Raw genomic sequence first — 15139 nt, 5'->3', positions numbered from 1 at the left:
GGGGGGGGGGGGGCACATGCAGTGGCAGGGAGGACTGGGGCCTTCTTGGCTTGAAAAAAAATGATTTAATGCATCAAAGGAGCAGAAACAGAGATAAATGGAGCCTCTTCATGGGAGAATCTTATTACCCTTTGACAGAAGATCAAGAAAAGCATCCATGAGGGAAGAGGAACTGATAGACTAGTCAGTGCAAGCAAGGAAGCTGAAGAAAGAAGGGATGAGGATAGGAGGGAACAGGAGAACATATACGTTTGGGGACAGCAGCAGTCTTGATCTTAGTTCCTCATCCCTAGTGTCCAATCGCCCATTCCTCACTTCCTTCTCCCATTCTGACACTGTGCCAATTGACCAGAACTCTGGCAAGAAACAGCAATTTATTCCCTGGGTCCAAATCACATCATAGGGATGAATATCAACAGCCTCCAGTAGTTACTCTTACACCCTGGTAAACTGTACTTAATCTGTCCCTTCTATTGTGTTTGTACAACTGTGTGACAGTGGCAAAGAATACAGACAGGCAAAGACTACAGATAGGCCTGCTTTCTTCAAACATGAGAACAAAGAACTTTATTAGAATAGGAAAATTAGCATTATCCCTAAAGCTACACAATCTGTATCTCTCTGCTTGACTGCAGATCTTTTGCCTAGACGGTTCCCCAGTCCCCTGGTGCCCTGGCTGCTGTCACACCTTTAAAGATACAGTACTCTGATCCTCACACAGATGGCAGCTCCTTCCACTGAAAATTTATCTCCAGGCTCTCTCCTTGTACATGAATGCTCTTTTATTCTGGAAGTAAATGGGTTCTGAAGGTTCAAGCTCCAGTATCTTCAGCTGCTGCCTCCATTGCTAGTTCAAAACTGATTAGACTGAGTCCATAACAATCATGTACATCTGCAGTACGCTCCCTGTCCATTGCACTCATCATGCATAAACATGTGACATCTGTACCCCTGATGCCTCAGCCACCCTTCCTGCTGGCTGCAGCAGAGACAGCTGTCATCGTGTACCAATCTAGAGGGCAGGAAAGCATCTCACTCCCAGTCTTAGTGATGAAGTAACTGCACTGTGACTTTGATGGGGCAAAAAATGTACATATGCATGTGTGCACGCACATGTACACACATGCACAGAATTTACAAAATGGCTTGCTGATTTGGTTTTGCGTGTGTAACCTGAGATACCATATGACCACCCTTACAGGTTTGGCCACAGCAGTTATACTGGCTGAAATCCTGGCCTTCCCAAAAGACAATGACAAAAACTCCCATTCACTTCAATGCAGCTTGGATGGCACTCACTGTTTTGCTGGAAATATCCAAATGAATAAAAAATTGTACACCTGCTTGTTAAACATATGGCACCACATTTCATCCCCTTCAGGCTATCCAAGAAAAGAGTGTCTATTAAAATATTAATTCTAGTGAAGAATGAGGAATGTACTGAATCATTCTCTAGGTACGCATTTTTCACCCACATCAGTTGTTTCAGTAGGGTGGGCAGCAATCACACTTTGCATGTTTTCCTAGTGAGATTATAATAAAAATAACAACATTTTGTGCAAGGAAAAAAATCCAGCTAAATCTGCTGTTTAAGTCCTTTTTTAAGCAGTAAAAAGGTCCTGAGGCTTTTCATGTCAATGACATAAGGCAGGGCCCACATTGGGTGTTTTGATTCCGCCCCCTTCCCTTTTCACATACATAATGTGATTCTGAAATAAAAGTGACAAACAATTTTTAACATTGCATATGTTCAAAGATCTCTGCCAAGAAAAAAACAACTTACTGGCACCAGGAGCCACCATTCCTTTGTGCCACCATTCCTTTGTGATACATAATGACGAAATAAGTGGTGATGTCCCTGACCTTGTCAAATTAGCACAGGGAGAAGCATTTTGAACTATTCAAGTAGTTTAATGTGCATTTTTAAAGAATTCGTAGTGGATAATTTCCTATAGGGTGGGACCTAGCTCTATTCTGTGCTCCAAATAATTCTATTAAGCCTCTAGAGTACTTTGTGAAATGTGAAAATGTGTTTTGCTAAAAAGATAGCCTAGGTGGTCTGAAGTAAATTAATCCAGTACTGCTGACTACTACCTTTTTTGTGAACTCGCTTTAAGGGGTTTCTGTGATTACAATATAACACCATTTACTAAGTTCTAAACTAGATTTGCCCTCTGTCTGCCACTCAGCAGACCTTGATGTAAAACATGGCCAGAAATTAGTTTGACTAAGAGCTGCATTTCAAGACCAGAGCAGAGCTGTGTATAACGAACAGCTAATACAAGTAATTACTTACTGTATTGTTGTTTCCCCTAGTGAGCTCTATATAGTTAAGTTTTAGGCCACAATAATGTGATGGCCACTGCTCTATCTGCCTGGTATTTAGTGTTCAGTAAATTATGATATGTCTCTGGAAGGGTTGTTTTCTAACAATTAACCTTAGAAAGGAGCTAACTTCATTTACATGATAATGAGACATTCAACCGAAGTTAAATATGCTAATAAGTTTTCATGCAAACATCTGGGGGTCAAGCACAACAATGGACTTGGACAAGGAAAATCTTTTATTAAATGCAAATCAGTTTTATGTTAACACTATGACAGAGAAATTGATAAGAATCTAATATACAAATAGGGGGACCATCTAGGTTATATCGTCAATGACCCCACACTGAATTAACTGATTTACTTATATTTTGAATCAATACTGAATTGGGTAAAATCTTTATTGTTGCATCAAAGATGAATAAAAGACTATATGTAAGGGGAGAGGTGACAACAGAGTGTGTTGCCTCATTTTTCATGGAAATGTCATATGGGTTTTTGGAAGACTGAAATATAGTATCCTACCATGAGGTATGGCAAAGGGCTTTCAAATTCATAAGATTTTCATCTTACTTACCAATATTATATAACAAAACTTATAATCTGGCTTTGTACACGTTTTATAGGAAGAAGACCATCAATCTGGTTTTATGCCCTGCTATAAATTTTATTTTTAAATTTACTCTGCATTTCATACTGTGCTCAAAAGAGCCTCTGATTTGATCTAGAATAACTGGAACTGTGGCTTCTGACAGACGTGGGAAAACAAAAAAGACAACATTTTACTAGAAGAAGAAGTGCGTTAATTTGATCCAGCATCTGTATAGATTGGGCACTTCAGCAGGCCAAAAAGCCCTGCTGAAGTGTCCAATCTATACAGACGCTGGGTGAGCTGGGTCAAACTAACAATGTCTCTTCTGGGCATGAGCTGCACTCGGTGCAGGGCTGCACTGAGCTTAAAGTAAAGCACTGTTTGTTTTGTTTTTCCCCCAAGTCTGTAAGCATCCTGTATGTTGTTAAACTGCGGTAACAACTTTTGGACATCACAGAGACCAGAGAATAGGATTCTGACTTCTGAGTCAGGAAGAGACACCAAAACTCTTGATTGTGCAAAAAAGATTGTGGCTACCACCTGCCCCCAAAATGAGTGATACAAAATGAGTTGGCTGCCCCTAAATTCAGCCTAACAGCCTGAAGGATGACATATCAGATACAACAGGCTTCTCTTTTGGTTTGGTTTCCTGGTTTGAAGGAGAGATTGACTCATTTTGGCGGTTACAGTTCAGGCGATCAGGTAAAAGTGATTCTGGTTAAAGGAATCTAAGGTTTAAAAGGGAAAGGAAGCTGGCCTGGTAGCAGACAGCTAAAGTCCTTATGCCAAGTACTAAAGCTTGTGTATCTGATTCCCCTACAGGCATAGCAGATAAAGTAAAATTTGCAGTACCTTTATAAGTCTGATCAGTTTATAAAAGGGGTTATGTGAAGTGGTTGCCTATGATACCTGGGGACTGTGCTTGATGAACCAAGAAGTCCCTTACAGTCCCGTGTTACTAAAAGAAGCCATGCTTAGGGAAAAAGCTGAGCCTAAAGTTTATTGTCTGACTGATTAACTCATAAAACCAAAGAAAAGAAAAGAGAAGGTAAGTTTAGACTAAACCCAGAAAAGCCAATCTTCAGCTGGTATCAAACAGCTTACTCTACTAAAATCCTGTGATGATTTACAGTAGCTCTTGCTTGGAGCATGAAAGAGCATTAGCTAGTTACAATTATCAACATTTCCAAGCAAAGACTGATTTTTGAAGAACCCCAGCATTGCAGAAATTAACTATACTGTTGAAGAAAGCATGGTTTTATTTTACTGCTAATCAACTTGTGCATGACTTGCAAAGCATGCCTGTACACAAGATATTGAAATACAAGTGAGATAAGATTATGGAAACCATCCATACCTGAAAACACTTGTACAAGAAAGTCCACCCCCTACCCCCTACCCCAAATACATTAGTTAGGTACTTCTGGAGATTACTAACTGGTAGTTCACAGACTCTTCTACTGGTGGCCTTACACAAAACTCAGATTTTCAGCCAAAGCAAGGACCCTTCTGCCTTTCTCCAAAAATTAACATAGAGGTCTGGAGATTACTTCTGAACTGTTATATTCTTTGATATACAATAGTGTTGCAAGTATCACACTTTAAAACATGCTACATTGCATGAGACCTAGATTTAGCATCTGTTAAATATCAAGGAACATGTCAACCGGGACCCAGGCTAAATATAGCAGCAATGTAAACACATGATTACAAGTTTTTTCAACATCTTAATGGCACCCGATCAGAAATTGTGTTCTTTTTCACTAGGTCCTCTAAAAACGTAAAAGAGTCTCCCTAGCCTCCTCTGAAGAGTATACAGAGGAAAGCAAATTTTGCAAACTTGAACACTTAGAATTACAAGTAATTGGTTTAGAAAGAAAGAAAAGGAGACATCAAGCAAACATCCTCAATGATGACAATTTACACAGATATACAAGACAACTGTAAAATCTAAGGCATTGTATAGTCGGACACATATTCCTTGCCCCTAAGGTTTTATGACTTTGTAAGATGCAAGTAGACCAAAATAAGCATTCCTAATTCAGTCACTAGTTGTGACATCCCTTGTGAACTCTTATAACAGGCTTCTTGCAAGGCAGAAAAGGACTTCGTAGAACATGAGAAGGCGGTAATCAACAGAGCAAAAAACATTTGAGGCATCCTGCTGACTCATGGATAAGAATTAGAGGAATTCAGCAGGACACAGGAACAGTTCCAGGACAGGTCAAGCAAGGGACAACCAGTAAAAACAGGAATGATTCAGAAAATGTCTATGGAATCAGGTGTTCTTTATATCTTAAAAGCAATAGCCCAAGCTACAGTGCAAGATTACTTGTTTGAGAAAATGGCTTTTGGCTAGAAAACTTCTACCCATCTGTTTTACTCTAATAGGCAGTCTACTGTGCCAAGAGAAGTCAGGTTCCCTGAAGCACCATTAAAATAAAAATGATTGGGAAAGAAACTGAAGCAAATAATATATGTAGGTTATGAAGCATATACATTTACTTCTATAAGATCTTTTCCTTTTTCTTAGGTTTGTGGTGAGAAAGTATGAAGTCCAGTTACAATCAGGCAAAATGTTTAAAAACAAAGGGACTGTAGGGGAATAGTTTCTAGCTCTATCATTACATGCATTTAAATAGACCAGATGCTAACAGACTAGGATTTCAAAAAACAAGCTTAAAATTAGGCCTCCAAGATGCGACTTTCAGAGGGCCTGAGTGTCCAGAATTTATATTCACTCCACTGCTCTGGTCCAGAAGTCAAGAGCAGCTGCTAGAAGTTCAAGGCTTTAAAGTCAAATATGTACTTCGTGTAACTCCTGCCATCCAGTTTTGAACATCTCCACATTTCATTTCTCCATTGAGCTAGAAATTGCAGTAAATAACCTGCTGAATCTCCCTTTTAGTATCACTACACATTAGACAGTCTTGACAAACAGAACCCAAACAATAGATTTCCAAGATGAAATATAATACAAATGATTACTTAGGAAAACAGTATATTCCTGATCAAGGCTTGTGCAGTAGGTCTAAAATAAAACATTTGCAGAGAAAACTACTCAGCTATTCTAGACGCTCTGAAATCTGCTGGCTGTCATAACAAGGAATCAGGCGTATCCTAAATTTAAGACATTGTGAGTGTTCTACTCCTTCTGTCACTTTGTTTTCTGCATTTCCCCAATTCAGCATCACTGAACATATTCTATCAGTGTGTTAAGAAATAAAGAAGAAAAAAAAATAGAACTTCAGGCATGGAGGGCATTCTCTTGAAAGCCTTTTGTTTCATAAAAAGTCCCAGGCGTGACAGGGTAAATGGAAGAAGTTAAGTTTCACACTTAGATTTTGCATTAAGACAGTACCACGTTTTCCATGAAAAGTAGTAAAGTGTAAGGAACCTAAAAATTTCTAAACACAAGGAACACTTCCATCATAAAGCACTATGGTGTAAAGCTAATACTGGAAAACCACTGTCCCTGGTAGCTGTTTCTGCTGAAGCCCATTATGTGCCACTACCTTTACATTCTCTTCACCGTTACACAAACACTTTGATTCTCAGAAACAGCTGTGGAAAGAGCATGTTTTCTTTTACCAAGAAATATTATCATGCAAAGGAAAAGCAGACTACACTTTAAAATAAAACATATGCCATTTTTACCACAATATAGTTGACTGAGATGATGACCCTGTTACAGACAAACAAGTGTAGGGTGGTACCTTAGAGGCTATCTGGTTCAGAATGGCTTAAGTTTTAATAGGTGACAGGCTACTTCATCATTTAGCATCCAACATAACAGGATTATCTATGAAAGTTTCTGCCTCTCCAAATGAAGGGTGTTTGTGCCCGAAGCTTGCAATTAAAGAATTTTTTTGGCAAAAATCTTCTTGGTCAAATAAAAGATATCTCTACTATGAGTCCCGATTGCCTCTACACCAGTTCAGCTACAACCTGGATATCTGCCACTCTGAACCACTTTGTCCATAAGGTGCCACCCAGCCCTGCCTTCTACCTGACTGCAGACTAATGCATACAACTATATCCGTAATGGAGTGGGCTTACCCCCACTGAAGTTCCTGAAATGAGTTCCTAAGTTTTGTACTAATTTTATATTTCAAAGGTCAGTCATGAAATTATTAAAAGAACTCTTCACTGTTAAGGAAACAAACTAAGCAATCTTGAAAGTTTTCTTTTATTTCATACCTCGTTGTGATTCTTGCTCAACCATTCCTTAATAGTGGTAAGGGCAATGACAGCTGCTGGCTCATTTGGAAAACCTACGTAAAGAGGAGAAAGAAAAAGAAGAAACACATGAGATGCATGTTTGAATAGACAGATAAAAGTGTCAAATCCTGGTGAAATGTGCTACAAAGGCTTCTATTGGCACAAGTTTGGGATTAGAGCTTCTTAGATTTTTTGTTGAAATTTTAATGAAGAAAAATAATGTTTTTTGTTCTAAGAAATCTTGACTGGCACAAATAGTCTTTTTTCCAATTTTGAAATTGTGAATTTGAATAAATGGACTAGAAATTTATCCTGGAAAATTTTGGGGGGTTTTTTCCCATAAATTTATAAGCTCTAATTGGAGAAACTCAGGAGTAGTGCAGACATTCACAAATTATACAGGTCATTTTAAAATGTTTTAATAAAAACACTCTGTCATACAGACACACATTAGGTTTACACTTCATAACAAAGAAAGACTCTTCTAGAAATTTCTTATCATCTTAAAAATGAGCTACATTTTGTATCCAGCTGCCTCCAGTGTGAAGGTATAACCCTGTAAACCTCAGGAAGAGAATGCTAATTTTAGCACACAGATTAGCACAGGTTTTTAAAATACTACTTAAAATATGAAGAACAGTGTTTTAGATTTATGGAGCACAATCATATGAAGTTGTGTATCAGAGAAAGCAAAAAACCAACCAACCAACCAACTAAAAAAAAACTTTTCCAATGTACAGTCTTTCTTGCTCTGCCAGTTTGTAGATACAGAACCTGATGACGTTTTCATTGCTTATCCAACCCAGTGTATTTTCTACGAATGGCCTCATTTGTGGAGGGAGAAAGGAGAAGTAGTCTAAACACTATTGTGACAAGGTCTTTTTAACAAAACAAAAAAAAAATAACACCACCATGAACAGTATTCTCATTAGGTTGGATTATTAGAACTGTTCTCACACATATGTGGCATTAGGGAAGAGGATGCATAAGGTGAGCAACAGTACTAGATAGAAGCACTTTATAATATAGATTGGCATCATCCATGTATATATAATGCTATTTATTTTACTCTGCACCAGTGGTGCTCAACCTTTCTGGTGTGCGCAAGCCAGATGAGTGAGGCGCAGCAAATCTGTGGACAAGATCTGACCCAGGTCCAAAGCCATAAACTACACCCCCGTGCTGGGTCCCTGAGGATCATAAACTTTTAAGCAGGTGGATACTTTAGAAGTGGTAAATGACATGAATGCCTACTGTCTGATAGCTTAGCAGGTTAAAGCCTATAAATACTCACCATTCAATAAATGCTTTCATTGCACACGCTCCCCATTTAAGCACAAACCTTTCTTTTTGGGCCCAATCATGAAAGAAAGTTAGGGTTATTGAACTGGGTAGGTCTCTCTCACCCGTGAGTCATTTAATACTGTTTCTACTATTAGTTATCAAAGCAGATGCTAGGTGCTGTATATACCATTTAAGACACGAGCAACTAAAGCGAGCAGTCATTCAAATGATTAAATGGTACTTGCCATTTGCCAAACCTCACTGATGGCAATATCAAAGGCTCAGCTGCAGACATTTTAAATGTGCTTGGTTATATTGATACTCAAGGCCTGGTTCAGTCTCTGCTCAGCTGTTTGCTACTCATTAAGGCTTGTTAGGTTATTAACCAGAGCACTTCATTACTCTAATAGCAACGTGTCAAGATGTCACCACTCAAATCATAAATTTCTGAATAAATTGTATGTTATATATAAAATGCTGCTAACCAATCCTAAATAGAAGAACTGATGCTCATTTATCCCAGTAAGTTTCAGGACTCTACGCTGAGAATCGATGATATGGGTTTGAACAGGGGCAGGCAATTATTTGTGCTGGAGGACCACTTAGGGAGTTTTGGTGAACTAATGTGAACCAAGTCAACACCATGCCCCCCCAAGCCTTTTCCCCACAGCTCACCAGAACTCCCTAACTGGCTCTGCCATGGGCCCTAGCCCTGCACAGTCACCACCCGGTGATCCCAGGGTCTCTATGGAGAGCAGTCAAGGACCCACGTGGGCAGGGTGCACTTGGCCAGCTGGATGGGATCGTGTCACAGACAGGTGGGGAGCACTATCTGGGAGCAGGACATGTGGGTAGGGCCAGGACTGGGGCTGGAATCGCTGGATGGGATCATGGGGTGGTGACAGTATAGGGCCAGGGCCCAGGGCAGAGCTGCAATCCATGCCCAACAATCTCCTGGCCACAGAACTGATGCCTTTCACAGGGACATGTGGCTACTGTATCACGGCTCTGCCCTGGGCCTGGGCCCTGCACTGTCACTGCCCCGCGATCCCCACCCTGGCCCTACCCGCCCGTCCCTCTCCTAGATGCTTCTCCCCACCTGCCCGCAGCCCCATCCCAGGCCCACAGCTGAACATGCCCCACCCACGTGGGTCCTGAGTCAGTCTCCAGGGAGACCCCATCCACCCAGTGAGTGCAGGGTAGATGGACTGAGGTGCCCCAGTAGTGGGGCTGAGGCTTGCACTGGTAGCAGCCAGAAGGAGCTGCCACTGCTGGGGCTGCCAGGAAGCTGAGTCCACCTACCACACTGCTCCAGCCCTGCTGCACACCTGTGGTGGTGGAACTAGTTGCACATGCCACGGCCTGAGCTGCCCCATGCCTGAGTTGTGCAGGGCCAAGGGACCTGCCATGGGCTGGATAAAGCCCTCTGGTGGGCTGGATCTAGCCCACAGGCCATATTTTGCCCACCCCTGGGTTAGAAGGACACCCCAATAGGTCGGGCAATTTTCTGATCATCAAAAGTCAAGTTGCAGCTTAGATTGTACCACAGACCAACAACATGTAACAGAACCCAGAATGTGGGCTCTCAGAGAGACAAATTCTGCCCTATCCATGTAGAAGTACCTGCAAACACATTTTGCATATATCTAAAGGACAAAAAGGACTTGTAATAAGAATTTTATGTCAGCTGTCTGAGGCAAGGATTTTTGTGGGTGATTTCTTTTATTGGACCAACTGCATGATTGGGATAGAATTAGACAAGCTTTTGAATGCAGGGCATCATTTGCATTAATAACACTACCTTTTAAATCAGGTCTTGCTACCACAGTATCCCACTACCTTGGTGTCTGGTATATTTGCATGGTCATACAATCAACATTAAAAGGGGAAATTATGTATATTTCCACCATCTAAATATGCCATTGTTTTGCATGGACCATTTTATTTTCAAAAGAAATATTTCCTCCCAGCATGATTCACCTTGAAGATTTGTTTTTTTGGTTTTTGTTTTTTTCCCTCACCACAGCAGGATATTTGCCCAAAGCTGTGATAAAGCAGTGGATATTTTATGGCATCATAAATCTCTGAATAAATTGTATGTTATATAGAAAAAGGCTGCTATACTAACCAATCCTAAACAGAAAAACTTTTGCTCAATTATCCCTGAATAACCAAGATATAAAAAGCAATAATTTGTTGAACAAAATAAAAACCTGGAATTTCATGCATTATTTCAAGGCATACTTTAATATCCATAGAAACCTTTTATGACTAGAATACCAAAAAAATAATCTAATTATCATTTTACATTGTATTCTGGTCATTAATGAGAATGACATCACACTGGCTTTATGCAGAACTAGTACTCTTGATGACAGAAGGCTCAAATTTAGCTTGCTACTTCGCACTGCCTCCAGATAAAAGGCTGTATGGGCCCTGCCTTTAATGAACATGAAACATTTTTCTTTATAGACTTAAGGTAATGGGTGATGAATGGAAATGTGATCTTTTTTAAACACGGCTTTGCTTTGTTTTTATTTTAAAGCAGCATTGTCAGCCATAACAGTTCTGGTCTGCTTACATACTCCCACACCCTATCCTTTCAGCAAAAAAGCAATCTCATAAGCACATGGGAATCAAATTACTTGAGAGAAATGAGCTTGAGGAGCCTCACAGTTAACCAATTGCTGGAGCAGCAGCTCAGACAATTCTGGCTAAAGGCTCAATTTCACAAAAGATAAAACAGGTAAAGTAATAAGAGTGACACTGGCCCATGTTACTGCAGTGAGTGCTCCTCCAGAATACTGAAAAGGACAAGGGCACAGAAAGCCAAGGGAACATCTGCCACAAGGTACAAGCAAACACTGCATCAACACCCCATTTTATCAGGATTATGTGGGTTGGAAGGGAGATTGTGGGGGGGGGGGAATGTATACTTAATTTCAAGTATACAATTTTTTGCATGAAAAAGTTTACATGCACAGTCCCTAATGTAGAAACAGTTTGCCGAGACAATCCAGTGGCAAATCTATTTGGGAATAGAAGTAGTGCCACACACAAATATTGCAAATTATCTTAGACCATTAAGGAAGCTATTGCAATTCATGACAAGTCCAAACTCTTACCAGTCTGTTAATTTTATCTCCTGTCTTGTTAGCCATTCTCAACCTTTCCCCTTTAAATATAGTTAAATATCTACTAAAACACAGTGTTCTGTTATCTTGCTATGTTAGAAGTACTGGGCCCATATCTAACAAAGTTGATTGATTACCAAGGATTCACTTCACTAAGTATGGCTCATTTACCCCTCACTGTACCCTTCCCCCTCTACTGGAAGTAGGGTCTGAAACAGAGGGGTTCTGCACCCAGTTTGGAAAAAGGTATCTAGGTGGAGAGTGTTTGGGCTAAAATATTTTGTTGGGCCACACTGCCAATAAAAGAACTACAGAATGTAAGGTATTAGCCCAACCTTAGTTTATTTGTCGTGACAGCATGGGGAAAACACTTAACTTATTCACTGTACCTGCAGAATCTGCTATGCACCTTCTTAGTCTCTCTGCAGCTCACCAAGAGCATCTACATGAGTGCTGAAAAATACCGCACAGTAGTGCGTCACAGCACAGACAGGGCTAATACATTAGGCTACTGCGCAACAGCATCACGTAAAAGATGTTCACCAGTGGTACTGTGCAGTAACTCCGGTTACTGTGCATTTATTTAGTCCTTGCTAACACAATTACTAAATAAATGCACAGTTGCAACTGTGCAGGAGCATCTCATGTAGACGCGCTCACTATTTCAATCTTTACCATTTTGTGCAAATGAGGTATCTTTGATTATATATGCATTGCAGTCCCAGAATTGTACTAGTGGTCCCAGAAGCAACTAGCTTTAAAACTAACTAGCAATCTAGAAGCAGCAATATAGCAGGGGTGGTATGAGGCTCAACAAGAGCCACTTTATCCTACTTTTCTTTGTTTGTCATTAGCAAAATACATGCTAAAATGTTTGTTCATTTAGTTTCATAACTGTTTTAATAAAAACAAGTAGGGATATTTAAAACTATTTCTTCAATCTCTAATTTACATTTTTTTAAAAATTCTACAGTGTTCTTCCATCAGCTGTGTTTTCTGAGACTCCCTATTTAAAAAAAAATGTTAGGCATGAGGTAAACTCATTACTATATGCCCTTTCACAATTACTACATACAGGAATAATGTTTTGAAGTATCATAAAGTTTTCAAACTCTGGAGCCTTGGTTTCTGATTATAGGACATTTCATCATTGCTCTCCCTGAGAATTATAGCAATGACCTAAGAAAGAGCTTGTGAAACATCTTTTATCCAATGCAAAGTTACAGTGGCTATTGTCATAATTTTCCAAACTAGAAATGATTAGATGATCTTACAGAACTACTTGGAAACAACAAGGACAAATACAGTACATGTGCCAGTACTTGTGCTTAAGCAAGTACTAACTGACTGCAGTAACCATCTGTGCAGTCCCAGCTCCACGTGGGTCATTTCCAATGCTACCGCGCAGTAGCATCAGTGTCACGGTTCATGCCTGCCAATGATACATTGTCATAGCAATGTAACATCTCGTGTAGATGAGTCCACTGTGTTGTATTAACAGAAGTGTTACTTGAAAAATCAAAGGAAGTGATTGTGCTACCTTATTCGGCACTGGTGGGGCCTCATCTGGAGTACTGTGTCCAATTTTATGCCCTACCCTTCAAGAAGAATGTGGACAGTTTGGAAAGAGTCCAGTCCAGAGTGACAAAAGTGATTAGGGGTTTGGGATACAAGACTTATGAGGGAAGACTGAAATAATTAGGGTTATTTAGTCTGGAAAAGAGAAGACTGAAGGGGGACTTGATAGCAGTCTTCAAATACCTGAAAGGCTAGTACAGAGAGAGATAGAGGTGAGCTATTTACTGTGACTACTAGGGAAAGGGACATGAGCCTCAAGCTGAAGCACAGAAAATTCAGGAGAGAGTTTAGGAGGTACTTTCTGATTGTGAGGGTGGTCAAGCATTGCAACAAGCTACCTTGAAAGGTTGTGAAATCTCCATCCTTGGAAGTTTTCAAGAGCAGTTTAGACACACACTTGGTTGGGATGGTTTAGTCAGAGATGATTCTGCCTTGATCAGGGGGTTGGACCAGATGACCTTGTGAGGTCCTTTCCAACGTTACTTTCCTACGATTTGAAAGGAATTAGCTGAGAAGAGAAGCCTGTAGTTTTAGGCAAGATAGTCCGTCTGTCCGTCCTAGGTTCTTGTCCTTGTGACAAGGTATTTAGCGGAGTTCGCATATTTATCAGAATCTAAGATGGCTGCACTGTGAGCGCTTCTGCTATGGCCTCAAACGTGCGAAATCTGGGCTGTCATCTGTGTACCTTAGTGCCCGCACCATCCCAGCCCCCAAAATAGCTGGTGAGGATGACTAGGATGGAGGAAACAGGTACTGAAGATGAGTAATGCAAACCTCTCCTCCTTCTTCTGTGATTTATGAGGAAGTAATTAGCCTCACATATTGTGAGAACAGGAAGATAAAATTAAGCCCTACCTCCTTCAGTAATGTAAGGAAGATGTCAATGAGTTTCCTGTAGTTAGATATTGCTGTTTTGTCTACAGAATTTAAAGAAGAGTACACACTGTTGCTAAAGGCATTACATAACTAATTTGCCTGTGCAATATGTGGAAAATGAATACTGTAACTTGTCCAATGAATAAAAGTATAATGAAGATTTTGTGGGAGAAAATCAATGGCACACAGCCCAGAGACTCGTGGAGGTGGCAGGCAAGTTTCCATTCCCTGCTTGCTCTGCCAGGAGCTGCAGGTAACACAGGAAGTGCCTGGGAAGTGCAGGAATGATTGGGGATCTGGGATGTGTGGGGGGTGGATCTGATCCAGGGCTGCAGGGGGTAGGCAGTTCCTTCCACTGCACTGGACCAACCATGCCCCTCTTTGCCTTCATGGGGCCCTCCATGCTCCCACTTGCATTGGGACTGCCACCCCCCGCCCCACATACCAGGTGCACTTCCTTCCACATCCCAGATCCCCACTCACTGCCGCCCCCCAAGCAGCAATCAGCTTACCTGCAGCTTCTGACATTGTCCCAGCAGAGAAAGCCAGGAAGAGGAACCTGCCCACTGGGACAGCACCAGGCTTGACCTGGGCTGGCAGTGGTCTCAATCCAGGTGGAGGGGGGCAGTGGGGACCCAGATTGCAGACAGGCAGAGTCTGGCGGATAGGAATCCGCCAGCCCCTGACTGCCAACAATCTGGGCCACCATCTCTGTCCCTGAGAGGAGATGAGCTGGGCAGGTATAGAGGCAGCTTGGCTCCTAGCCATGTCCCTGCTCACCAATCCCCTAAGGGCAGGTCAGAGCAGTGAACATTGCAAGGGGTATTAACCCTTAATGTACAGCTGCTCAAAACACTTGCTAATTATATTACCAATTAAAATTTGCCCGCAAGGCCCTTAATTCATGTCAGACCAACCTGATTGCCTTCTATGATCAGGTCACAAAGGCCATGGATGCAGGTGTCGCGGTGGATGTAGTCTTTCTGGACTTCAGCAAGGCCTTTGACACCGTCTCTCACCCCATCCTAGTTAAAAAACTAGGTGACTGTGGCATCGATGCCTACACAGTCAGATGGACTGCAGATTGGCTGAGGGGTCGCACTCAGAGGGTGGTGGTGGATGGGTCATA

General features: G+C 41.1%; 1 protein-coding gene across 1 annotated transcript in view; it reads right to left on the bottom strand.

The window, feature by feature from the left end:
* Positions 1-15139, bottom strand: part of MACROD2 (MACRO domain containing 2) — a 1830990-nt gene that overhangs the window by 509223 nt on the left and 1306628 nt on the right. Inside the window, exon 8 of the mRNA XM_019516252.1 lies at positions 7118-7191. Within this exon, the coding sequence (XP_019371797.1) occupies positions 7118-7191 (74 nt within the window). The remainder of the gene's footprint in view (positions 1-7117; positions 7192-15139) is intronic.

This window comes from Gavialis gangeticus, unplaced genomic scaffold (genome assembly GCF_001723915.1).
Source record: "Gavialis gangeticus isolate Ggan-Ray unplaced genomic scaffold, GavGan_comp1, whole genome shotgun sequence".
Classification (NCBI taxonomy): Eukaryota; Metazoa; Chordata; order Crocodylia; family Gavialidae; genus Gavialis; species Gavialis gangeticus.
Note: the sequence above shows the minus strand (reverse complement) of the source record. Positions and strands in the feature narration are given on the sequence as shown.